At 41.9% G+C, this 27,887-nt stretch overlaps 1 protein-coding gene across 2 annotated transcripts in view; it reads right to left on the bottom strand.

The window, feature by feature from the left end:
* The window catches only part of DHTKD1 (dehydrogenase E1 and transketolase domain containing 1), a 52,903-nt gene that overhangs the window by 2,878 nt on the left and 22,138 nt on the right, over positions 1 to 27,887 (bottom strand). Inside the window, exons 5-16 of one of the 2 annotated variants that reach the window (XM_078450433.2) lie at positions 25,703 to 25,972; positions 21,032 to 21,203; positions 19,809 to 20,007; positions 17,418 to 17,730; positions 15,843 to 15,927; positions 14,965 to 15,104; positions 8,984 to 9,134; positions 7,043 to 7,149; positions 5,582 to 5,746; positions 2,595 to 2,677; positions 2,091 to 2,260; positions 310 to 395 (exon numbers count right to left, since the gene is read on the bottom strand). In XM_078450433.2, the coding sequence (XP_078306559.1) occupies positions 310 to 395; positions 2,091 to 2,260; positions 2,595 to 2,677; positions 5,582 to 5,746; positions 7,043 to 7,149; positions 8,984 to 9,134; positions 14,965 to 15,104; positions 15,843 to 15,927; positions 17,418 to 17,730; positions 19,809 to 20,007; positions 21,032 to 21,203; positions 25,703 to 25,972 (1,941 nt within the window). The remainder of the gene's footprint in view (positions 1 to 309; positions 396 to 2,090; positions 2,261 to 2,594; positions 2,678 to 5,581; positions 5,747 to 7,042; positions 7,150 to 8,983; positions 9,135 to 14,964; positions 15,105 to 15,842; positions 15,928 to 17,417; positions 17,731 to 19,808; positions 20,008 to 21,031; positions 21,204 to 25,702; positions 25,973 to 27,887) is intronic. The other variant, XM_078450434.2, reaches the window with a different exon arrangement.

Raw genomic sequence — 27,887 nt, 5'->3', positions numbered from 1 at the left:
GAAGGATAATCATTTTTTTCTTACATGATACTAGCATGTACACATATGTGTCTCTCTTGATAAACATGCAACATTTTATTCTGAGAAAAGAGCCTAAAATTAGATTTTATGTTTTTGTTTATCTTTAAAACAACTGGAGGGGCGCTTGGGTGGCTCAGTTGGTTAAACACCCAACTTTGGCTCAGATCATGGGTTCACTGTTCATGGGTTCCAGCCCTGCATCAGGCTCACAGGGGACAAACACATTTCTTGGCACTCCAGGAGAAATAACACACATACACAAAACATTACAAGACAGAAAGCCATTACCTTGCAGGCCAGTTGCTTTTCAAACCTGGGAGAAACAAAGCACCACGGACCCATGTTCTGAGGCTCCTCCTGACTCCAAATAAAATCTATAACAGAAGAAAGTTCATTTCAGTATTCCAGGTAAATGTACAATAACACACACACACACACACACACACATACACACACTCTATACATACATATATATATATATATATGTATATATACACACAGTGAGTACATACATACACTATGTATCTACACACACAGACACATCATATCCATTTTTATACACATATGTACCATATATAGTGTGTATGTATAGATAGCTCTCCTCAAGTAAATATACACCTTTCCAATATGGCATAGTGTTACTTGGCTTTTGTTTTTTTGTTTTTTGGTTTTTTTTGACAAATGCATAGTCGTGTATCCAGCACCTCACTTGTGATACAGAAAAATTCCATCAATCCCCCAAATTCCCTCAACCTGGCCCTTTCAAGGCAACCCCTCCACCCACCCAACCTCTGGCAACCACTGATCTTTCCTCTCTCCCTATAGTTTATGCCTTTTCCAGAACATCAGATAAATGGAATCATATTATGTAGCCTTTGGTTCTGGCTCCCTTGAACTGGCAAAATCCATTTGTGATTTTGCCTGTAGCCATAGGTCACGCTCTTATTCCTGAGCAGTAGGTATTGTAAGAATGTAACATGGATTATGTATCCGTCCGCAGGTTGAAGGATGTGCTGGTAGCTTGGGGCAATTATGGATGAAGCTGCTTTAGACATTTTTCTGTGAACATGTTTTCATTCCTCTTGGACAAATACCTCCAAGTGAACCGCTGGGCTGTACGGTAACTCTGTGTGTAACCTTGTAAGGAACTGACACATGTTTCCAGAGCGACTACACCAGTTTCCATTCCTTCCTGCAGTGAATGCAGGTTCCGGGTGCTTTGCTTCCTCATCAGCCTTGGATACAATTAATACTTATTGTTTTAATTTGAGCCATTCTAATAGGTGTGTAGTCGTATCTCATTTGGGTTTCACTTGCATCTCCCTTATCACTGATTATAGTTGTGCATCTTTTTTTTAATGGTTGTTTGCCCTCCCATTCTTTGGTTCAAATCTTTTGCACATTTTAAAAACTTGGATTATTTGTTTTTCTTACTGTTGAGTTTTGGACACTCTCTGAACAATCTGGATAGTCCTTTGTCACATATGTATTTGCAAATACTTTCTCCCAGTCTGCGTCTTGTCTTTCCATTTGCTCTGCAACACCTTTCAGCAATGCAAAAGCTTTCGCTTTGATAAAGTTCAATTTTTCTGTTATCTGATGTTCTTTTAGTGTTACATCTAAGAACTTTTTGCCTAACGGAAGGCCACGAAGGTTTTCTCCTAGAAGTTTTAGAGTTTTACGTTTTACATTTAGGTCTGTGATCTTGAGTTAATTTCTGTACCCAATGCATAGAGATGTCCAGTTATTCCAGTCCAATTATTGCAGCCAAAAAAAAAAGCCTTGCCTTTTACAGTTACATCAATTTATCCAACGTAATATTATAGCAGAGATTACCTCCAGCCTCTCAAGAAATGACATGTCTTAAGTGAGAGAAGGGGAGACTGAAGGGATACCAGAAAAGACAAGGAGACATTGGCTCTAGCAGTACTTTTTTTTTTCATATTTCTAGACTCCAAGGTTGTTTCCTAATGACTCTCTCTGCCCCCAAACCTCTTTTCACATGAGATAGCTGGACTAGGTTTCAGGTATCTGAATCCAGAAGAATCCCAACAAGACCAGTGCCATACCTTTAACATGTTTGTATTTGCTCATCTCTTGCTGTAACGAATCCACTGGGAAAGGACAGAGTTCTTCTAATCGGATGATGGCAAAGTCACCCTTCTTGGCCTCCAAGGATTCTCTTTGCTTCAGCAGAGCATAGAAATGTTTGCCACAGCAGAACACTAGACTCTTAACACTGTTGGGTAGAAAAGGGACAATGTGGTAGAGGAGAAATGTCTGAAAGAATTGTATCAGAAAAGGAGGAAACCACGAAGATGAAAATGCTTCATTACTGAAGGAGTGGGGTCTCTGTAGTTGGGTTCAGTCTCATGCTGTGCCCTGGCAAGTCTTATCCAGCAATGTATGCCTCTTCCGCACATATTCTAACTCCTACCCCATGGATGCAAAGGACTTTCTTCTATCAGGATACTGAAGATTTGGGTCACTTTGGGCTCCTTAACATGAACTAGTTTTCCCACTAATTAAAATTCTACCGCAGAGTATGAGAACAGAGATACACATCAAATTACTTTTTGGGATCCACAGATGAATCACCAATGACCGGCTTGAATGTTGTTCCTGGTGCCATTTCGTGAAGACTTGATACGGCTGCCTAAAGAGAGGGAAAAAGGCCACAAATCTAGCAGCTGAAAGCAAGGAGCCAAAGGTGCCTTACTTATAAGGGATCTTTACCAAGAAATAACAACAAATTTCCCTCCTAGCATTATATGTAAACATGTGTACTAATAAGCACAATATCTTTCCCAAAAATATCGATTCTGTATATTTCAGAATAAAATTATTTGTTCAAAGTGACTTAAAATTGCCTATTGTCTGATGCCACAATAACATTTTAAGAATCAACATTTCAGGGGCGCCTGGGTGGCGCAGTCGGTTAAGCGTCCGACTTCAGCCAGGTCACGATCTCGCGGTCCGTGAGTTCGAGCCCCGCGTCAGGCTCTGGGCTGATGGCTCGGAGCCTGGAGCCTGTTTCTGATTCTGTGTCTCCCTCTCTTTCTGCCCCTCCCCCGTTCATGCTCTGTCTCTCTCTGTCCCAAAAATAAATAAAAAACGTTGAAAAAAAATTAAAAAAAAAAAAAAAAAAAAAAAAAAAGAATCAACATTTCAGTTCAATCACAGTTTAATATCCATCAAAAGTATGCTTTAATTTCTTGGAATTGGAGAGGACAGTTCATGGAATCTGTGAATGAAAACAGCTAAGCCAGGGCAATGATTTCTGTCTTTAGGATTTTAACCATAATTTATAAGTGAAACCTAATGAGTCACAGAACAAACCAGGAACAATAACAAACATTTCTGTGATGAAAAGAAATGGTATTAAGGAGTTCAATTTAAATAAGTACTTGTTGCAAAGAACTCAGAATAGACCATTAATGAGGGTAAGGTTGGGGAGTGGATTCCATTTCCTCATCTAGTTCATTTCCCTACAGTCTAGTCCCAACTGGGAAGGTGACACTTTGACTGGGCCACTGATAGGCAGCCTCGCTGACGCAAGACACTGTGATGTAACCTAAAAAAATAATATTAGCGAAGAGAATAAAATAAAAATGAATATATATTATAAAATAAAATGTATTATATTTATATATTACATGAGTTATAAATAGATACATTATATATAAATATATATTCTTTATTTATTCTTTTTGCTCAATAATGCACAATAGAATCAATCTTTCTCCATCCTGAACCAGAGCCCTTGGTCAGCTCACACTTCCTATGGTGGGAATCAAAAGGGGCTGGAGGGGCACCTGGCTGGCTCAGTCAGTAGAGCATGTGACTCTCGATCTCTGTTCAAGCCCCGCATTGGGTAAAGAGCTCACTAAGAAAAAAAAAAGAGGAGCTGGAGTTGAGAGCTGGGTGGGAAATTGGGGTAGAATTTAGGTACCACTTGACAGGCAAACTCCCTAGAGCCCCGAGTCGTGTTTGTCACATGGTAAGTCATCTCCAAATGGGCCATGGAAACAAAGAGTGGACTTCTATTCTGCTAGATCACTTGTACCTACTGGTACAGTAGCTAATTTTCAGGAAGAAATCAGACTTCAATAACGGTGGTACTCACTTTCAATTACTAAAAGGACTTATATGTTTAAGGAAGATAGTTAACTACTTAATAAGAGTACATTTTGCTTGAAAATCTGTAGGAAAGCTATTGATATTTTAAAGGCTCCAGAGCAAGGCCTCACTTATTTCATAAGTTATAGATTAGACATGGGGAGAGGAGTGGACAACAACTAGGGCCAGAATTAAATCTAACTCTCAGTTACAAACAGCAAAAGAAATTCTCAATAAAATTTCCGATAGTTCATTCAATACTTAGTAACATACATATATTATATTTAATATGATTATACTCTTTTAGAGCCATGATTGAGGGAGCAGGTGACAATCTTGCAAGTACAGTGAAAGTTGGGTGAAGAATCCCAGGTGTACATATTTCTAGAAATAAATTAATGTGTATTATGACTTGGCCCCTTTCACGTTGCCATTTCAAAATATCTGTCTCAGGGGCTCCTGGGTGGCTTAGTCAGTTAAGCATCTGACTTCGGCTCAGGTCACGATCTCACAGTTAGTGAATTTGAGCCCCTGCGTCGGGCTCTGTGCTGACAGCTCAGAGCCTGGAGCTTGCTGCAGATTTTGGGTCTCTCTCTCTCTCTGCCCCTCCCCCACTTATGCTCTGTCTCTCTTTCTATCTCCAAAATGAATAAACATTAAAAAATTTTGGGGGCGCCTGGGTGGCTCAGTCGGTTGAGTGTCCAACTTTGGCTCAGGTCATGATCTCTCATTTTGTGGGTTCGAGCCCCGCGTTGGACTCTGTGCTGACAGCTCAGAGCCTGGAGCCTGTTTCAGATTCTGTGTCTCCTTCTCTCTCTGACCCTCCCGCATTCATGCTCTGTCTCTCTCTACCTCAAAAAAAATAAAAATAAACGTTAAAAAAATTTTTTTGTAATTAAAAAAATTAAAATTAAAATTAAAAGATGTTTCTAAAAATTTGTTTTAATGTTTATTTTTGAGAGCCAGAGTGAGACAGCGCGAGCAGGAGAGGGGCAGAGAGAGAGGGAGACAGAATCTGAGGAAGGCTCCAGGCTCTGAGCTGTCAGCACAGAGCCCAACACGGGGTTCGAATTCATGATCCGTGAGATCATCACCTGAGCCAAAGTTGGACACTTAACCAACTGAGCCACCCAGGCGCCCCTAGATGTTTCTGTTTAAATACAATGAGACACAAAGGGAGGTGGGGGGGGGGGGGTGGGGTTAAATAGGTGATGGGGATTAAGGAACGCACTTGTCATGATGAGCACCAGGTGATGTATATGGAAGTGCTGAATCACTATATTGTACACCTGAAACTAATGTAACACTGTGTTAACTGGAATCAAAATTTTTAAAAGGCCAAAACGTTTTAAATAAGTAACATTAGATACAGAAAATAAAGGCAAATGCATATAAAAACGACAGAAGGAGAAAGGCTTCCTAACCAGTTGTTTCTACTTACAGGGAACCTGAGTAACATCTTCGGAGAAGCAACAATGAGGGGTTTTCGGAAATTCCGGACCATCTGTCTCCTGAGCAAGTGGAAATACTGTGCAGGAGTAGTTGGGTGTACCACGAACATGTTCACTGTGTCTCCATCCACCCCCTCTTCTACACTGTCACACATCTGGGAGTGAAATGAAAGAAATAAGCAAATGTTCCGATCATCTAATTGAATCATAAGGACACGGCTGTCCTAAGGGAAACCCATCTGTATACTCATGACTCCCAAACGATGTCTTCCGCATACTCGTCCTATATTTCTTCCCAAAACTGTAGTTTTGTATTTCACATGCAGTCTTTTTTTTTTTTTTTTTTTTCAACGTTTTTTATTTATTTTTGGGACAGAGAGAGACAGAGCATGAACGGGGGAGGGGCAGTGAGAGAGGGAGACACAGAATCGGAAACAGGCTCCAGGCTCCGAGCCATCAGCCCAGGGCCCGACGCGGGGCTCGAACTCACGGACCGCGAGATCGTGACCTGGCTGAAGTCGGACGCTCAACCGACTGCGCCACCCAGGCGCCCCTCACATGCAGTCTTTAACTAACCTTCAGTTTATTTATTTCTGTAATCCACTTTTTATAAAATCATTTTTCTGTATTATTACCTATCAACATAACTATCCATCTATCTACTGTTCTACAGTAGACTAAACCGTCATCTAGCTATACATTTATCTGCACATATGCTAAAATAACTAATGATATTCATGCACTTAGGATAATGTGTACAGATTACACATCTGTGACCTGTACGTGGACACACGTCTCCATCTACCCTGAAATGCATCAGCAGATAATACAGATTTATAGATAGAAGAATGATAGATGAGTAAATGTGATAAAAACAAGTACAGTATAATAAAATATTAGTGGTAGAATCTAAGGGATTGGCATATGAATGTTCACTGTAAAGTTTTATAACTTTTCTGTATGTTTGAAAATTTTCTTAATACTAGGAAGTCATATGCATAAAAAGACATAGGTAATGATCCTTACCAAATATTAACTGTGGTTATTTCTGCATGATTATTGAAACATTTTTTAATGATCATGAATCACTTTATAAAAAATACTATAGTTACTCAAAAATAATTTTTTAGGTAAAAATACAGGCTAGGCCACACTCTGAAGAATCTGATCTGGTGTTGGTCCCTGGATCTCTATTTACAAAAAGCTCTGTAGATGATTTTCATTATCAGCATGGTTTAGAAACCACTGATCTTTTCCATACAAGAACCACTTTTTTGCCATAAAACCACGACACTAATATACCCAAGGCATCATGTTGATAAAGAATACTGGCAGTGCATTAAACCCGTTTCATTCAGATACTACAAGGCCTTACAGTTTAAGGTACATATTAAGTATTCACGGGAGGTAGGTCTCTTTCAAAGCACCTAGGAAGCAGGGAGCGGACATACCTGCAAGAAACGCTCTATGCGACAAGAGGAGTGGTCGGGTCCAGCCCCGTCATACCCATGGGGAAGCAGGATAACAATGCCGCTCTGAAGGAGCCACTTGGCCTCCCCTGGGAAAGCACGTGACAGGGAGTGAGAACTCTCCGAAGCAGGAACAGAACCGTCTGATGTGACGTGAGTAGTGACACAAACGTTACTTTGCCGTCTGATCCCCTAGAGTCGTTTTTCCATTCTGTGTGCTTTCCAGCAGTGTTACGCGCTTAGGAGGACAATGTCCATCTTACCGGCTGAACCCCTATATGACACACTCACTGAACGGGCTGTGGCAGATGAGAGACAAATCACGAGGTGAATGTACCGGTTTCAAGGACAGCATGGGCCACTCTGCTTCCTTTGCAGCACGACTCCTACTGAGCACTGGTGGCTCTCGTCTTCCCCCCACAGCACCAATTACAACACAGCCCACTGTCCTCAGGCTGCAAGTGTGGACACTTCTGGATAGTCTCTGGCCATGTCAAAGTCCAGTCTCCTCAAGGCACTTTTCTTCCCTACAACCACAAGGTCACAGAGAAACACGGCCAGAGGGACGACTGGAGTGCAAAGAATCCAAAGGGGTTGGTTACCCCCCGAAAATGGGGTGATGGGGACTCACACTTGTACTTTACATACTCTGATTTTTATAATAAGTACGTTCTGCTTTTGTAAATGATTATTAAAAACAATAAGGGAGCACCTCGTTGGCTCAGTCAGTTAAGCATTGAACTTTGGCTCCGGTCACGATCTCAGGGTTTGTGAGTTCCAGCCCCTCTTCCAGTGGGTGAGCTGGAGCCCTGATTCCGGTGAGACCTGCTTCTCTCTCTCTCTCTCCCTCTCTGCCCCTCATGGGATTCTCCCTCTCTCTTTCTCCCTCTCTGCCCTTCATGGGATTCTCTCCCTCTCTGTCAGCCCCTTGCTCACATGTGCCCTCTCATAAAACAAAACAAAACAAAACAAAACAAAACAAAACAAAACAAAACAAGGGGTGCCCAGGCGGCTCAGTCAGTTAAGCCTCTGACTCTTTGGCTCAGGTCATGATGTCATGGTTTCGTGAGTTCGAGCCCTAGGTCGGGCTCTGTGTTGACAGTGCTGAGCCTACCTAGGATTCTCTCTCTCTCCCCCCCTCTCTCTCTACCCCTCCTCCACTCACACTGTCTCTGTCTCTTTCAAAATAAATAAACTTTAAAAAATTTTTTTAAACACAAAACAAAAAAATAAAGATGTCCCACTACCAGCTTTCAGATAGTTGAACATCCTTGGGTTGAGGGAAGTGGATTTTCTTTTCTTTTCTTTTCTTTCTTTCTTTCTTTCTTTCTTTCTTTTTCTTTTTAATATTTTTATTTAATTTTGAGATAGAGAGACAGAGACAGAGCATGAGCAGGGGAAGGGCGGAGGGAGAGAATCCGAAGCAGGCTCCAGGCTCTGAGCTGTGACATGGGTCTCGAACTTATAAGCTGCAAGATCATGACCTGAGCCGAGGTCAAAAGCTCAACTGACTGAGCCACGCAGGCGCCCCGAGGGAAGTGGATTTTCAAGGCTGCCATTCACTCTGACCACAAATCTCTACTATGTCCCCACTGCCTGCTCGGTATTCATGTCACAGTTATGCAACATGCCCCAAGTGCAGACCGCAAAGTCAAACCACCTAGGAGCTGGCAGGTACATGCCCTTCTCCCTACAGCCAAGCACACTGCCCTGGAGAAAGTGCTGCCTGTACAGTGACCGAGTGGCCCCTAGCCCTCCAGCAGCTTCTGTAACCATCCAATAGCTGCCATGCCCCAGGAGATGGCAGGGCAGCCCCTAACTCTCCTGAGGGGCTGTGGTAGAGCAGTTATGGCCCCGTCTCATTCATGTTTCCCCACGAGGCTGGTGCTATACACCATTCCACATGCATATGCTGACACCCACCTCCAGAGATGAACGTGTCAAAGATGATCTGAGCACCATTGAAGAAATCGCCAAACTGAGCCTCCCAGATGGGCAGTAACCTGGGGCTTTCGATGCTCATCCCATATTCAAATCCCAGGACAGCCTCTTCTGACAGCGGGCTGTTGCTGATCTAATTAATACAAAGGAAAAGAACAGAAACACTGTCATTGCAAGGAAAGCTGGGGACATAGATCAGTCAAGGTAAAGCGTCACAAACCTCTCAAAAAGGAGGAAGGGCACAGAGGGGAGCTTTCTTTCCAGTTATCTCCTCATTTCTCGAGAAAGGACATCTACTGCCCCCTGTGAGTGACGCATGTGGGGGAAGGTGGCACAAGGAAAGGAGGAGAAGAATGCAACGTGGGCAGTAAAAGTGATCTTTAAGGATAAGCAAAATTAACTTCTTAGATGATCTACCTTGATTGGTTAGAGTAAAACTGTGTCATACAAGCTTTTAAAAAACATATCACAAAGCAAAGGGGGAAAGTTACCAAAAGAAGGCCTACCTTTGGTTAGAATCCATTATTCTAATATCCTATCTGCACAATAAATCAAAAGAACCGTCACAGCATGTTAAGATAAAAAAGAAAAGCAGAACACAAAATTAGATCTCTGAGGAGGCAAAAGAGGACAATTAAACGCAACGTGATTCTACTCAGTCGTATGACCACATGGGTGGATCTAGAGGGTACGATGCTAAGTGAAACAAGTCAGACAGAGATGGACAAAAACTATATGATTGTGCTTAAGAGAAACAAAAAGACAAACAAAAGTGGAAACAGACCCATAAACACGGAGAACAAACTGGTGATTGTGGAGGGAGGAGGAGCGGGGAATGGGCAAAATGGGTGGAAGAGTGTGGGAAGTACGGACTTCCAGCCATGGAATGAGTAAGTCACAGGGATGAAAGGTACAGCATAGGGAGCATCATCAATGATATCGTAATAGCTTTGTTAGGTGACAGACGGTAGCTACACTTGTGAGCAAAGCATAACACAAATAGACCTGTCAAACCACTATGTTGTACACCTGAAACTAACACAACTTTGTGTGTCAACTATACTTCAATCTAAAAAATAATAAAATAGGGGCACCTGGGTGGCTCAGTCGGTTGTGTCTGACTCTTGATTGCAGCTCAGGTCATGATCTCACCATTTGTGGGAATTTTACCCTTTAAGCTAGTAGCGTCTAGCTTCTGTTCTCACTGCTCCACTAAAATAGCTGTACGTGAAGTCAACTCTTGACTTTCCAGTGGCTAAATCCAATGGCCATGTTATTCTTCCTCATATTTGACTTCTTTCTTCTTCAGGTCATGACACAGTGACTCCCTGTTCTCCTCCTCCTCTGGATGCTCTCTAGGGAAATACTTTTCCCCTGCCAGCCCCTTAGAAGCTGTTTTTCCCAGGACCCTATCCCTTGGCCCTCTTCCCATTCTGCTCTCTCCCAGGGAGATTCTCCCACCCTTGTGGTTTCAATCACTTCACCCTGATGATATCCAAACCTGTATCTCAAGATAAGATTCCTTCATTAAGTCCAGACATACATATCTAATTGCCTTTCTGTAATGGACAGAAACTTGTATCTTATTCAGCCACCTCAAAGTCAAATGTTCAAAACTGAATCCATCAGCTTTCCTTACCAAACCTGTTCCCCCTCTTTATATTTGGGTGAGTATCACCATAATATAGCAATTGTCCAAGTCAGGACGCCAGGAGATAAGCGAGACTAGTCTTCCTCACTCCCTCCATCTACCGCTAAGTCCCATAGCTGTTGTTTGGTAAATGTTCTCAAATCTGGTCCCATCTTCTGTCTGCACTGCTATTGCCCTAATTCAGGTCCATGTGATTTCCTGCCTAGACTATTGAGAAACCTCCTTAGAAATTGTCCTATTATGGGGCACCTGGGTGGCTCAGTCGGTTGAGTGTCTAACTTTGGCTTGGATCATGATCTCATGGTTCGTGGGTTCGAGTCCCATGTCAGGATTTGTGCTGACAGCGCAGAGCCTGCTTTGGATTCTCTGTCTCCCTCTCCCTCTGCCCCTCCCCACCCACACTGTCTCTTAAAAATAAATAAACATTAAAAAATTGTTTTAAAGAAAAAAAGAAATTGTCCTATTATACCTCAATAAAGCTGGGTGGATACACCATCTGAAGTTCTCATCCATCTTCAGCTTCCAAAGTACCATGGGGAGGGTTCTTTCTGATACAAAAATCTGATCACCTGTTCAAAATTCCCCCATGGTTTCCGGCTTACATAACATTCCAAGTCTTTCACAAGGTGGGGAGTCTGGCCAGTCTCCTCTTCCTGACTCCTGTTTCCACTTTGCAACTTAACCTCCAGTCACATGAAGCTATTTGTAGTTCCTGTCTTCTCACTTCACAGGCTTTGTAGGTATTATGGTGTCCACCTGGAATGTTCTCTCTATAGGCATCAGACTAGGCAACTCCTCATGTCCTTCCAGGCCCAGTTCAAATCTGGCTTCCCCTCCCAAGGTTTTCCTGACTTCCCAAGTAGATTCTCTGCACCTTCTCCTAAGCATTCACTGTCATCTGTACTCATGTATACACATATCTACTTTCATTTCTTGGATTTATTAATCCTTTTATTTATTCCAAAACATACTTGAGATGGCTCATAAATATATATGATGTACCATGTGATGATGTAAATGTACATAGAGAGAAAAAAGATAAAGATTGAGACACAGAATAAAGGGGAAAGACAGCCTGGTGGCTTACAGTCACCAGAGGTCAGTGGCCTCCACCTCCTCCTGGGAGCCATTACTGACAGAAGAATGTGGCTCAATTGCAGAATTCACGGTACACACACCATAGAGACAAACCACTGCTCAGTCAACTCAGTCAGTACCAGGAGCAGTACCAAGAGCAAGCAGGAGTTCCTCCCAGGGTCCTTCATATAAAAGACATGGTTTTAATAGAGAAAAAAACTGAGGGTTGCTGGAGGGGTTGTGGGAGAGGGGATGGGCTAAATGGGTAAGGGGCATTAAGGCATCTACTCCTGAAATCATTGCTTCACTATATACTAACTAATTTGGATGTAAATTTTAAAAAATAAAAAATAAAGTTAAATTATAAAAAAATAAATTAAAAAAAAGAAACAAAAGAAATGAACAAATAGAAAAAGACACACACAAAAACAGACTATTAAAGAAGAAACTAGTGGTAACCAGTTTTTACCACTTGTAAAAACTGGTTTTACCAATGGGGCATGGTTTTACCAGTGGGGGATGTGTGAAGTAGGTGAAGGGAATTAAGAGTAGGCTCATCTAAGATTTGTTGGCCATACATTTGTGGGTCCACTTCTGGAGTCTCTATACTATTCCATTGGTCTATGTGTATGTTTTTGTGCCAATACCATGCTGTCTTGATGATTACAGCTTTGTAGTAGAGGCTAAAGTCTGGGATTGTGATGCCTCCTGCTTTGGTTTCCTTCTTCAATATTTCTTTGGCTATTCGGGGTCGTTTGTGGTTCCATACAAATTTTAGGATTGCTTGTTCTAGCTTCAAGAAGAATGCTGGTGCGATTTTGATTGGGATTGCATTGAATGTGTAGATTGCTTTGGGTAGTATTGACATTTTAACAATATTTATTCTTCCAATCCGTGAGCATGGAATGTTTTTCCATTTCTTTTCTTCAATTTCCTTCATAAGTTGTCTATAGTTTTCAGCATACAGATCTTTTACATCTTTGGTTAGGTTTATTCCTAGGTATTTTATGATTCTTGGTGAAATTGTGCATGGGATCAGTTTCTTTATTTCTCTTTCTGTTGCTTCATTATTGGTGTATAAAAATGCAACTGATTTCTGTACATTAGTTTTGTATCCTGCGACTTTGCTGAATTCATGTATCAGTTCTAACAGACTTTTGGTGGAGTCTGTCAGGTTTTGCATGTAGAGTATCACGTCGTATGCAAACAGCGAAAGTTTGACTTCATCTTTGCCAATTTTGATGCCTTTGATTCCTTTTGTTGTCTGATCGCTGATGCTAGCACTTCCAACACCATGTTAAACAACAGCGGTGAGAGTGGACATCCCTGTCATGTTCCTGATCTCAGGGGGAAAGCTCTCAGTTTTTCCCCGTTGAGGATGATATTAGCTGTCGGCTTTTCATAAACGGCTTTTATGATGTTTAAGTATTTTCTTTCTATCCCGACTTTCTCAAGGGTTTTTATTAAGAAAGGATGCTGTATTTTGTCAAATGCTTTTTCTGCATCTATAGACAGAATCATACAGTTCTTATTTTTTCTTTTATTAATGTCATGTATCATATTAATTGATTTGCAAAAGAATATCCAATGGAAAAAAGACAGTCTCTTTAACAATGGTGTTGGGAGAACTGGACAGCAACATGCAGAAGATTGAAACTAGACCACTTTCTTACACCATTCACAAAAACAAACTCAAAATGGATGAAGGACCCGAATGTGAGACAGGAAACCATCAAAACCCTAGAGGAGAAAGCAGGAAAAAACCTCTCTGACCTCAGCTGCAGCATTTTCTTACTCGACACATCTCCAAAGGCAAGGGAATTAAAAGCAAAAATGAACTACTGGGACCTCATTAAGATAAAACGCTTCTGCACAGCAAAGGAAACAATCAACAAAACTAAAAGACAACCAAGGGAATGGGAAAAGATATTTGCAAATGACATATCAGACAAAGGGCTACTATCCAAAATCTATAAAGAGCTCACCAAACTCCACACCCGAAAAACAAATAATCCAGTGAAGAAATGGGCAGAACACATAGACACTTCTCTAAAGAAGACATCCATATGGCCAACAGGCACATGAAAAGATGCTCAACATCACTCCTCATCAGGGAAATACAAATCAAAACCACACTCAGATACCACCTCACGCCAGTCAGAGTGGCCAAAATGAACAAATCAGGAGACTATAGACGCTGGCGAGGACGTGGAGAAACAGGAACGCTCTTGCACTGTTGGTGGGAATGCAAACTGGTGCAGCTGCTCTGGAATAGCACTGCTAGGAATTTACCCAAGGGATCCAAGAGTGCTGATGCATAGGGGCACTTGTACCCCAAAGTTTCTAGCAGCACTTTCAACAATAACCAAATTATGGAAAGAGCCTAAATGTCCATCAACTGACGAATGGATAAAGAAGATGTGGTTTATATATACAACGGAATACTACTTGGCAATGAGAAAGAATGAAATCTGGCCATTTGTAACAATGTGATGGAACAGGGAGGGTATTATGCTAAGTGAAATAAGTCAGGCAGAGAAAGACCGATACCATATGTTTTCATTCATATGTGGATCCTGAGAAACTTAACACAAGACCATGGGGGAGGGGAAGGGGGAAACAAAAGTTACAGAGAGGGAAGGAGGCAAACCATAAGAGACTCTTAAAAACTGAGAACTGAGGGTTGATGGGGGATAGGGGAGAGAGGAAAGTGGGTGATGGGCATCGAGGAGGGCACCTGTTGGGATGATCACTGGGTATTGTATGGACACCAATTTGACAATAAATTATATTTAATAATAAAAAAAGATACACTAGATGAGCACTGGGTGATGTATGAAAGTGCTGAATCCCTATATTGTACACCTGAAACTAATAAAACACCATGTTAACTATACTGGAATTTTTTTTAATTTTTTAATGTTTTTATTTATTTTTGAGAGAGAGAGAGAGCAGGGGAGGGGCAGAGAGAGAATGGGAGTCACAGAATCTGAAGCAGGCTCCAGGCTCTGAGCTGTCAGCACAGAGCCTGATGCGGGCTCGATCTCCTGAACTGCGAGATAATGATCTGAGCGGAAGTCGGACACCCAACCAACCGAGCCACCCAGGTGCCCCTAAATTTTTTTTTAAAACGATTGAACCCAAAGTTGCTGACATCTGTTTCTAGCTGCTTTAAGAATCCTGTAACTATAATTATCAGCACCTGGGTTTTACAATAGACACTAAGACATCCTACCTCTAGAAACCCTTTCTGATTTGGGTCCATATGGTTCAGAGGGATATAGGTGTCATCGGTGTTCTGGCAAACAACCATGGCGTGCCTCTGACTAAAAGTTCCACGGCCGACATCTTGCCCACTCAGACGGACATTAAAACCTTAAGCAAGCAAGGAGGAAAAAACAAAAAAAAAACAGATTCCCGTGAATAACCTAAGTATTAACAACACATGGTGATGCTGAATTCTTACACATCAGTTCATCCTGAGAATTTCCCTTAGCAATAGATTAACCACATTAAAATATACCTGTTCTGGGGCACCTGGGTGGCTCAGTCAGTTAAGTGTCCAACTTCGGCTTGGGTCATGACCTCACAGTTCATGGATTCAAGCCCCAAGTGGGGCTCTGTGCTGAAAGCTGGGATCCTGAAGCCTGCTTCGGATTCTGTGTCTCCCTTTCTCTCTCTGCCCCTCCCCTGCTCACACTGTCTCTCTCTCTCTCTCTCAAAAATAATAAACATTAAAAAAAATTATAAAAAAATAAAATATATCTGCCCTATATTCAAAAGTCTGTGTAAGGCAAGATCATACAAGAATGGAGAGTCATTGCTTGCCCTACAATGTTTGGAGGAAAATATCTTTCCAATTCATCCGGCACAGGGCCCTTTGTTTCCTAGCAAGAAATGTTCTATAGTCTATTCTTTGATGAAGGTCACCAACACGACTTATCCTGAAGATTAAATAATATCGTCGAAGAAGAAAAGCTAACACATTTTAGAACCTCTCTAGTTACTGAAAACAATTGGAGATAGTTTTACTCAGAACTGCAGGGGTCACATACATCAAGTGTCATATAAAGCAATCCCTACCAGTTGTGCAACTAAACAGAAATGTCTTACCCTCAGCAAGTAATGAGCCCAAGGCAAGAGCTTCTGCCGTAGCCCAGTCTAATTTTGTTCCATCCATCACTTTCTCCAGTCTGGACTGCAAAAAACAGAAGCAGAGGAGAAAAAAAGACACTTTTAACAGTCTATACCCTTTTCCACACTGAGTTCACAAAATGTAATGCAACAACAGTATGGATCAAAATTATAATGTTATATTAAAACAGAAAGTGCAGAAGGGAAAGATGAGAGTAAGATAGCAATTATAGGTTTTCAAACAGGCAAAACTAGCAGGCACTCAGGTTAGTGGTTAAGCCTGTGCACAATGGAGAGGAGACGGCACCAGGGAGGGCACGCAGAGAACTGTGCTTGTAATATTCAATTTCTTCACCTGGATGGTAAGTACACAGATTATTTTAAGAATCTCTGTACCTATAATAAAAGCCTAGGGGTGCCTGGGTGGCTCAGTCGGTTAAGCGTCCAACTCTTGATTTCAGCTCAGGTCATGATCTCACGGTTGTGAGATCAAGTCCCAAGTGGGGCCCTGCACTGACAGCAAGAAGCCTGCTTTGGATTCTCTCTCTCTCACTCTCTCTCTGACGCTCCCCTGCTGGCTTGCTCGCTCTCTCTCTCTCTCTCTCTCTCTCTCTCTCAAAATAAATAAATAAGCATTTAAAATAAATAAAAAAACTGGAAATGAAGTAAGCATCTCAAAATCATTCAGAGGACAAAGTGCCTCTATCCAAGTTTAAGAAAGACGAAGGCCTTTGACTTTTGCTCCCTCACTTTGAGCATGCAGAATCCCACGTTCCAGGAAATTCCCGAGTCCCAGGCAAACCAAAGTTTCAATCTATCTTTTTTTTTTTTTAATTTTTTTTTTTTGATGTTTATTTATTTTTGAGACAGAGAGAGACAGAGCATGAAGGGGGGAGGGGCAGAGAGAGAAGGAGACACAGAATCGGAAGCAGGCTCCAGGCTCTGAGCCATCAGCCCAGAGCCTGATGCGGGGCTCGAACTCAGGGACTGCGAGATCGTGACCTGAGCTGAAGTCGGTCGCTCAACCGACTGCGCCACCCAGGAGCCCCAGTTTCAATCTATCTTTAACGTGAGACAATATGTAAGAAACATCAAGGTGTGTAAGGGCAAATGGTTGCCTTTGGGGGTATGTTTGTTGATGTGTACTTATTTTTATTCAAGCTGGCCCCCAAAATGAAAGTGTTTTCTGCTCACTAATCAGAGAAATCAAAACAGGTATTTCTGTCCTGTATTTTTGATAATGTGCATGTAGTGCATGTACATGTATTAAACATGTATGAATGAGTAAGTAAATCGAGGAAAATGAGAAGTAGACAAAACCTGAATGGACTATCAGTACCAGAACCTGTTTGTGTATACAAAGGAAAGAAGAGAGAAAAGAGCATAAGTAGACAAATCTGACTTAAGAGAGCATCACTACCAAAACATCACTAGAACCTAGTGGCATGCAATAAATGTCAAATTCATTAGCTGAACCGAAAAGACCAGATCAACACGAATTTCTTTGCTGCACAAGACAAACAAACGACAACTGGAAATTCTAATGCTCCCTACCTGAACGTACATCTTCAGAAGGTGACTATGCATGTGGAGTCCCTCCGGCACCTCCACGGACTTCCCGCCAATAAATCGCAGGAGGTCTAGGGGCACACCAGTGTTCCAGGTTGTAATGGAAGCCTCCGGCTGGACCAGGCCCTGCCAGTGAGCCTGCAGGTTGGTGGCCGAGGGGCTATAGTGGGCCATGTTAGTTAAATGGTCATTTAACTTTGCATAGTAGGAGGTTTTGATATCCGACACCTCTTCCTCGGTCATGAGTCCGTTGGCAATAAGGTGCTCTGCATAGGTGTCTGGGATGCTCTTCCGGGCTCTGTCCAAGAGAGAGGAGAGAAAAGTCAATCGGGTTTGTAAAAACCAAAGCGTGACAGATACACTAGTTGTCCAAGGCATCACAGAGCCACGTCACTATAAAAAGCCACACAGGAAATGTTCAGGAACTGGATAGAAGGGGTGGTTGTACTACGTTGTCAATGTACTAAATGCCTCTGAATTGTTCACTTTAAAATGATCCATTTTATGGGCCACCTGGGTGGCTCGGTCGGTTAAGCATCCGACTTCAGCTCAGGTCATGATCTCACGGTTTGTGAGGTCAAGCCCCACGTCAGGCTCTGGGCTGACAGCTCAGAGCCTGGAACCTGCTTCAGATTCTGTGTCTCCCCTACTCTCTGCCCCTCCCCCACTTGTGCTCTGTCTCTCAAAAATAAAAAAATGTAAAATAAACAAATAAATAAAATAGAAATAAAATGATCCATTTTAGGGGTTCCTGGGTGGCTCAGTCGGTTAAGTGTTCGACTTCAGCTCAGGTCATGATTCAGCTCGATGATTTTGAGCTCCGCGTCAGGCTCTGTGCTGACAGCATGGAGCCTGGAATCTGCTTCGGATTCTGTGTCTCCCTCTCTCTGCCCCTCCCCTGCTCATGCTCTGTCTCTGTCTTCCAAAAAATAAATGAACATTAGAAAAATTAAAATAAATAAAATAAAAAATAAAATGATCCATTTTATGTTATGTACCTTTCACTCCAATGCATTATTTTTTTTTAAGGCAATGGTGAGTAACAACTTCTTGCAGGCAAGCAAAAAAATAAGATTCATCTTTATAAGCTTTTATCTACATCAAGGTAGAAATAATTAGTAGAGTTTTTCTATGAATTGGTACATTCTGGAAAGTTATTTACAAGACTGACCTACATTGTCTTACCACTTTATTTCAAACAGTATTGAACTCAAAGTCACCAACATCTGTTTCAGGTGGCTTTAATAATCCGGAAACTATAATAATCAGTATCTCGGTTTTACAACAATAATAATGCCAATCTATGCTCAAGTAATACTTTAAACAACAAATCTTGCTCACATATTTTATCATATTTAATCATGACAAAAGTGACAGATGGACTGGATAGATTTTTTTTTTTTTTTTTTTAAATGGGGCCTTGAGCCACATGTGGTCACTCAGCAGCTAAATTCAAAGCTAAACAGAGAACCCAGATTTGTTCTTCCAAGAGCAGGGTGCTACCTCTGACCAGAAAGACCTATGAAGTGTCACCAAATTTCTTTCTCTACTTTAATTTATATCTATGAGGAAATAAAGTGGGGGAGGGGGTTCTATTGTAATTTCTAGTATCAAAAAAGGAAATTCCAAAGGAACACGTTCCCCTCCATCTCATTAACTTTCTGTCTCAATGCTGTCCAAGAGAAATGCAGAGCCAGCCAACATGTAATTAAAAATCTCTTAGTGGTCACGTTAGAAAAGGTTAAAATTAAACAGGTGGAATGAATTTTAATGACATATTTAATTCAGTTTACTCAAAATATAGTCACTTTAATACTTTATCAACATGAAAATTCTTATTGAGATAGTTTACATTCTTTTTTTCAAAGTCTTTGGAATCTGGTGTGTTCATTACACTCACAACCCATCTCCAGCAGGAATGGCCACATTTCAAGTGTTCAGTAGCCATGTATGGTAGTGGCTTCCATATTGGACAGCAGAGTTCTCTAGGTTCCTTAAAATCCATCATGTTGCCTCTTGCTGAGGCACCACGTGAATCACAGAGGATCTATTTCTGATCCTGTCAGTGACAAACTAAGTAGCTTCGGGCTAAGGGCTCTGCCCCAGTCTTCCTACCTCAGTGAGATTGGTAAATTGCCTTCATTTATTCATAGAGTAAACGTGTGGAGTTTGAAGACTCTGGGGAGCTTTCCCGGGATCCGTAGGATGATCATCCCAGTTTGCTCAGGACTACCCCAGTTTCAGTCCTGAAAGTTTCATGTCCCAGGCAACCCAGGGAGTTGGTCGCCCCACTTCAGAGTGTCTAATAAAAATAATTTAAAAAAATGCAAGCCCTGTGGGAGTAAGGGGATCTTCAACGAAGATTTATAATTATACCTGATGATTTTGTACATGACTGGATTTGTGAAGAAGGGCTCATCCAGCTCATTGTGGCCCCACTGCCTGTAGCATAACAAGTCAACAATCACATCCTTCCGGAACTGGCGCTGGTATTCAAAAGCCAGTTGTGTGGCCCGAACCACTTCTTCTGGGCTGTCTCCATTGACATGGATGACGGCACAGCCCACAAGCTTCCCTGAGGCAGAGAAGACAGATGAAGCTGGCTAGCCGACCCCAATGGACATTAGCCCACCTCCAAGTCCTCTTGCCTGCGTGGGGAGGCAGCCCACATACTCAGAGATGATTTGGCTGGGCTGTTAAGAACCCACACTTTGGAGTCCAGCTGATAGGAAAGAGGTCATGTCCTAGCTCTGTGACTCACTCTGTGACCTTAGTAAAGTTATGAATCTCAGTTTTCTCATCTATAAAACTGGGATAATAGCTCCTATACCTCCTGGTGATGTTGTAAAGATTCCCTGAGTTACTGCATATAAAGTGCTGAAGAGTGCCTGGTATGTAATAACTACTATTTATTTTGTTACTGTCATTGTTACTGTATCTTTCCTCCTGAGATAAAACGGTCATTAAAGGACGAATCCTAAAAAAAATTGATTTTCTTCAAAGAAAAGCCCTAGAATGTGCTTCCAGTATCTTTGTCAAACTAATCCCAAAACATTCACATAGATAGCTCCAAAAGGCATCCAGGCCAGGGGCTGGGTGCAAAAACGCAATAGTTCCTACCATCTAACAATTCAGGTAACTCTGTGAATTGGGGGATGGGTTTAAAAAAAAGCCCTGCCTTTCTCTTAATATTGCTAATTTCCAGGGTAGAACAAGTCAACTTTGCTTCTTTGTATCTGATTTCTAACCAAGACCCCTTAGCCAAATTCAGTATCATTCTTGACTAAGGTCTTGGGCACCCTGGATCTGAATCTCCTAAAGATGAGTACCCCGGTGTTGTACTAATTGTGTTGATCTTTGGTTCCCATGAGAGCATTCAACTGGGTATCTGGGCAATTTGAGATGGCACCCTTTGTGTTTCCCTCTTGTTTCACCTCTTCGGATTCAAAGGTCACACTCGGATTTTAAAGGAACATGGATACCACTGTTGGTGACTACTAACCATATCTGACCCCAAATTTAAAACGGAGTAACCAGGGAGGCTTACTGTTCCTAGTGAACTAGATGTTTTTCTAGAGATGCCTCCCTACATCACATACCGATATCACTGCAGTATAAGGAAGACCTTCCTCTTTCGGCAGGAGTGGTGTAACCCAGCTGGTTATTGACAATCAGATGGACACTCCCACCAATTCTGAAATGTGGGAGACTAGACAGCGTAAATGTTTCAGGAACAATCCCCTGACCACAGAAAGAAGCATCACCGTGAACCTAAATCATAGAGGAGAAAACAAGAAAATGAACATAAGAGGTGGAGAAATTTATGTATCCAGTTTGGAATAAATTGTTTTCAAATAATAACAGGAATAAAAACAACCACGCTCTCACTGCTCTCCTGCCCTCCTAAAAATCTGCTGGTTCCGTACAGGACTTTCTAGGATGGTTAGGCTGATCTCAAGTTGGTTTCAAAGCCCCTTTACCTCTTGTGGCCACCGCCAATTGATCTATTCTTTCACCCCCACATTGTCACTCGCATGCATCACTTCTAATATACCTATCAACATTCTAGAACATACAGCAGCACCACAGAAGGAAGGACTATCAGCAGTACTGAAGGAAAATCAGCTCCAGTACAGTTTTCATGAAAACAGCTTGCAAGACATGAGGAATAGTGCATAGCTTTGAACTCTCTCTCTCTTCCCCAATCATCCTGCCCCTGAAAAGAGAAGGTGTGCAGCTCACATCACCTAATCCCCACTGGCTGTGTTGGCCACACCGTGAACACAAAGAGGTGGGGGGAGGGAGATATGACAGCAAAGACAGGAGGCATGGGGGGAAAGTATATCACAGGTAATTGAAAGGATGCTTTGAGGAAACAACAAAATACTATCACACAACATCTGAAATGTGCTATTCTCTCAGCACATCTGAAGTCTGTTGGATCACAACATCATCACAAAACCTGATAGATGGAAAGTAGTAGATAAAAGGGGAGATCATTTTCACAAAAGTTGAAAGCAAATAACAAGGGAATTATAGATCTTAGAAGATCTTAGAAGAAGATATGAGTTCTACTGACTTCAGGCTACAAGGTGACATCAACATGTTATACACCTTAAATTATACACCTTAAATTGACATAATGCTATTGTCAAATATATTGCAATAAAAAAATAAATAAAAGTCTAGTATCATAAATAGTCAAAATGCTGAAGTAAAGAATAAAAGTGGCGCCTGGGTGGCTCAATCGGTTAAGTGTCTGACTTTGGCTCAGGTCATGATCTCACAGTTTGTGAGTTCAAGCCCTGCATCAGGCTCTGCACTGACAGCTTGCAGCCTGCTTCAGATTCTGTGTCTCCCTCTTCTTCTGCCCCTTCTCCGCTTGTACTCTGTCTCTCTCTCTCTCTCTCTCTAAAAAAGAAACAAACATTTAACAATAAGTAATCTGGGGGGCCCGGGTGGCTCAGTCGCTTGAGCGTCCAACTGTTTTTTTTTTGTTGTTGTTACTTTTTTAAAGTTTATTTATTTATTTTGAGAGAGAAAGAGAGAGAGAGAGAGAGAGAGAGAGAGATACAGAGAGAGAGAGCATGAGTGGGGGAGGGGCAGAGAAAGAGAATCCCAAGCAGGCTCCATACTGTTAGCACGGAGCCTGATGCAGGGCTCAAACTCACGAAACTATGAGATCATGACCTGAGCCCAAAACCAAGAATCAGACACTTAACTGACTGAGCCACCCAGGCACCCCTAGCATCCAACTCTTGATTTTGGCTCCGGTCATGATCCCAGGGTCAGGTTCCTCACTGAGTGTGGAGGATGCTTAAGATTCTCTCTCTCTCTCTCTCTCTCTCCCCTTCTGCCCCTCTCTCCTGCTCACACTGTCTCTCTCACTCTCTCTAAAATAAAATAATTAATAAATAAAATAATATGATATGTCCTAACTGAAGGTAACCACTGGGCTCTAATAAGAATAGAAGTAAAAGACCTAAATATAAATGAAGAAAGAATACCTCGTACATTTTTTAAAAGGACATTGACAATGTCCTTAAAATAGTCATTTTTTTTAATGTCAGTAGAATATTTTGGCTAAGAAAGGAAGCACTCCTTGGCCTCTGAAATTTCCAGGCCCCGCCTTCGTTTGGCTAGGGTGTATAGGGATGACTCCCATTTTGGAGTTATCTATACCTACTAATAACACACCCTTCCATTATCTCCACAGCATTAATCCCCTCAACAACCAGGTGGGGGCCAGGTAAGGAAATCACTACTGTCCTTTTTACAGAGGAGGAAACCAAGGCTCACAAAGAGTGTATACTTCACATTGGACTATACCCTGGGCCTTCTGTGTTTTTTCTACTTATGTCTCCACCCCTCCAAGCCTTTCTCCTGGATCAAGGAAGTTATTATGTCCATGTTCGCATTTAATTCTCTGAACACACTCCCATTTTTCTATGAGATTCAGAGAACTACCATAACAGAACCAAGCACACCAAGCCAGAAAGCAGCAAAGCCAGGATTTGAACTCATCTTCTTGGTTCCACAGTCTTTGCCTCTTCTGTACCACGCCACACTGTCAAGTCCAACCCTTAGCCACAAGGGCCAGGGGCTCCTGGCATCTGAGCACTCCTCCTTGCCCATGGGATTTCTTGGGGGTAATGATACAGGAGGAGTTCATTGGGGTGCCTGGGTGGCTCAATCAGTTAAGTGTCTGACTCTTGATTTTGGCTCAGGATGTGATCTCATGGTCTTGAGATGGATCCCTGAGTTGGGCTCCCAGCTGAGCGTGGTGCCTGCTTGGGACTCCCTCTCTTTCTTTTTTCCTCTCTCTCTCCCTCTGCCCCTCCCCTGCTCACCTGCGCATGCGCTCTCGCTCTCTCTCTCTCTCTCTCTCTCTCTCTCTCAGAAAAAAAGAAAAAAGGAAAGAATTTCAGTAAAGCAAGGAAGATGTGTACTTCTTCTGCTCCTTTACAAAAATGTTACACTAGAGACATCAATAAGAACATAACATCTGGAGTCAACTATACTCAAAGAAAAAAATTTTTAGGGGTACCTAGGTGGCTCAGTCACCTTGATTCTGGCTCAAGTCATGATCTCACAGTTGTGAGATCTAGTCCCAAGCTGGCCATGGAGCCTGCTTAAGATTCTCTCTCCCCCTCTCTCTGCCCCTCCCCTGCTCACCCATGCATGCACACACGTACTCTCTCTCTCTCTCTCTCTCTCTCTCAAAAAAAACCTTTTTTTAAAAGTAACATAACATCTGCTCATAACTTGCATCATTTTATCCTGGTCTTCGGATTCACGGCACTAAGGCACACAGGTATCATCTGTTAATTTTATTTTCTTCTTAAATCAGAAGAGAAACCACTCCACTATGCTGCATATAGATTTTTGGGAGTGAGGGTCCATAAACACAAACAAATGCTGGATGAGGTGGAAGCTACGTAGCCAAAGATGGCAAGGGGGTTTGGACACACACAGATCACAGATGACAATCTACTTTCACCAGGTTTGGGACCAAAATAAACAGAAGAGGTCAGGCAGAAAAAGTAGCATCCAGAATCTCACCCACCATGATTTTATAGGCTCCAAATTTAGAGTTCCCACAAGAAATCAGCACAGCAGGACACGTACAGACACAGCAGGGCAAGTGATTTGGGAACACAAAATAGACAAAAGAGGGAAGTTTCCTATCACTTTGAAGAAAATGTTGGGGTGCCAGCATGGCTCAGTCACTTAAGTGTCTGATTTTGGCTCAGGTTATAATCTCGCGGTTTGTGAGTTTGAGCCCCGCGTTGGGTTCTATGATGACAGCTTGGAGCCTAGAGCCTGCTTTGAATTCTGTCTCCGGCTCTCTGTGCCCCTTCCCCCCCCCCTCCTTCTCAAAAATAAATAAAGTGTCATTTTCATCTCTTGTTTCTGAAGTCCATGTTAAGACTTGCTAATGTGAATGACTAAAATATTTTACAGTATCGTGAATTAAGTTGAGCAAAAGGTAAAGAGAATGGCTAATAATGCAAGATTTCCATTTTGAAAAACTATGTCATTGTCAAATGCAATGCTGCATACCCCCAATTTACTTACTACAAGTTTCTGGCCCATGAAAAATTAACATGAATAAGATAAAGTTGTTATTTGTATATGCAGTCAAATATTCTCCTGCCTTACAGATGTACCTATTTCTATAGGGTTTAGAGACTCAGCCACTGATACCGAGAATTAATTACTGCCCGGTAGTTAAAGGTTCATATTTAAATGAATACTCATAGGGAAAAAAAAATGTGATCCACAGTCTGAACATCTAGGCTGTCAGGTTACAAAAAACTGAAGCAACAGCCACACTAATGATATGTATGGGTGGCCTTAATGCCAAAGACCTTCATTATAAAACAAACAAGCAAGCTAACAAACTAAATCCAGACTCTTACAGCCTTGTTACGTATATGGATACTATGTAGTTTCCTAGAGGGCCATATTTTCAGAGAAGTTCTGACATCTGTCCTCTGAAAAGCATCAGGGATACTAGTCAATACCCCCCGAAATAACTCATAAGAGAGAAATAAACACAGTGAAATCTCAGTCTAAAGTCAGTTGCCTTGAGATGAGACCTCATATCTGCTGTTAATTTTAAAAACAAGCCCGGAATCTTCTTTTACCAAAAGTTCATCTCAATTTCATCTTGGATGTCCACCATCTCCTTTCAGAACTACCAACCTGGGCTTCCCTTCTTCCCGGTCTCCCCACCCTCTGGCCTCACTTCCTGAAGCTACAAGTACCTGTAAGCAAATGACTTTGTCCCCAGGCTGAGCCGAACTGTCTGGAGAGTAGTCCCCGTCCTGTCTAGACTGCTGCCTTCCCCGAGTCTTCCCGACAGCCACGGGGTTGACGGCTTCCAGGTGCGAGGGGTTTGGCAGCATCGTCACATGGAGGGGATGGTGCGCGCCGAAGTCCAGGTCAACCGAGGAGGTCAAGTGAGATAGGACATCACCGGTGGCTGAAACACCTTCTGGAAATTCACTTAAGCCTCGCATTTTACGGAACATCAGCTATTATGAAAAAACATACAAGAAAAAATGTCTTTTATAACAATGGACAGCTGGGAAGAGATGGCTAGTTTAAATCATACAATTAAAAAATAATTTAAAAAACACTTTTCTGTACATGCTTGTGTAAGTATTATTACCATGTATTAAACAAACTTTTAACTGCTCAAATGCACAGAACTATTTGAAGATCTTCATAATCAAATGAAGTACCAACAGTTTTTGCTTTGGTTTGCTTTATTTTTTTTAATTCTTTTTACTTTTTTTTGAGCGAGCACAAGCAGAGGAGGGGCAGAGAGAGGGGGACAGAGGATCAGAAGCAGGCTCTGCACTGACAGCAGAAAGCCGAACGTGGGGTTTGAACTCAGGAATCGCGAGATCATGACCTGAGGTGAACTCGGGCACCCAACCAACTGAGCCACCCAGGTGCCCCTATTTATTTATTTAGAGAGAGAGAGAGAGAGAGAGAGAGAGAGAGCAGGGGAAGGGCAGAGAGAGGGAGGGAGAGAGAATCCCAAGCGGGCTCCTCACCCAATCTCACAAACTGTGAGATCACACATGACCCGAGCCGAGATCAAGAGCCAAACACCTAACCGACTGAGCCACCCAGGCACCCCTGAAGTAACAACACTTTCAGAAGAGCCTAACATGACAGATGTGTAGATGATAAGTTAGACATGTAGACGATAAGTTAGGCAGTAAAATGTTAGATGGTAAGTCACCTCTACCTTGCCATAAGCAAAATAATTTTTTCTTGAATACACCTGTTAAAATATATTTTCCAAAAGAATTTTGTATGAATCTTGTTAAAGGTACACAGGAAAATGGCAGAATAGAACTTAATCCCATTTAGACATAAGATAACATGCACTGATCAGCTCAAATCACACCTAAAAAAACCTCTACTGTCTGATTCTCAAAGGACTTCTTTGCATACGTTCTCTGACTTCATTTTCATAGTCTACCACAAGATACATGTTACTACCCATTTTAAAAATGCACAAGCTAAAAAAAAAAAAAATGCACAAGCTAGGAGTTAAGATGGCAGAGGAGGAGGGTGACCCCAAGCTTGCCTCCTCCCTGGAATAGCTAGATAAATATGAAATTATTCTGAATGCCCAAGAAATCAACTAGAAGTTTTAGAGAACAAAGCTGCACATCTACAGACAGAAAAAAATGACCCATGGAATAATTCAAGCAAAAATTTGAAAAGAAAAAAATTAAATATTTATGATTTTACATTTAATATTTATTTATTTTTGAGAGAGAGACAGACAGAGTGCGAGCAGGGCAGGTGCAGAGAGAGGAGACACAGAATCTGAAGCAGGCTCCAGGCTCCGAGCTGTCAGCACAGAGCCCAATGCAGGGCTCAAACTCCTGGACCGTGAAACCATGACCTGAGCTGAAGTCGGACATTCAACCGACTGAGCCACCTGGGTGCCCCTTTATGATTTTACATTTTAAAAAATGCACAAACAAGAGAAATTAACTAAATTGTTAAAGGTCCTTGGCCGCAAAGTAACAAAGCTGGGTCTCAAGCCAAGACAGTTACCAAAGACAACATGTTATTCTCAATTATCCAAATGGTTTGAGTGACCCAAAAGCTTCTTACTGACCAATTTACAAACAGGAACACCCATACTCACACAGTGTGGGTACACATGTGTTTCTCACAAATACGCTCATTTATAATTCAGTATCTTGGAGTCGTTTTTTTGTGATATTTTTGGGAATGCAATTTTTGGTTTAGGGATTTCTGCATGTATTTAAGCACACCTGTCAATCACTTTATTTTGTCATCGTCTGCCTTTTCTAAAGTCTCCGTCTTTTAAAAGCAGATTATCAATCTCTCAGCATCAGAAAAACTGAGGTATGAGTAGTAGTGGTAAAGCTGGGCCCCAAACATGGCGTCATGTAT

Source organism: Panthera onca, chromosome B4, assembly GCF_046562875.1.
Source record: "Panthera onca isolate mPanOnc1 chromosome B4, mPanOnc1 haplotype 2, whole genome shotgun sequence".
NCBI classification, from domain to species: Eukaryota; Metazoa; Chordata; class Mammalia; order Carnivora; family Felidae; genus Panthera; species Panthera onca.
Note: the sequence above shows the minus strand (reverse complement) of the source record. Positions and strands in the feature narration are given on the sequence as shown.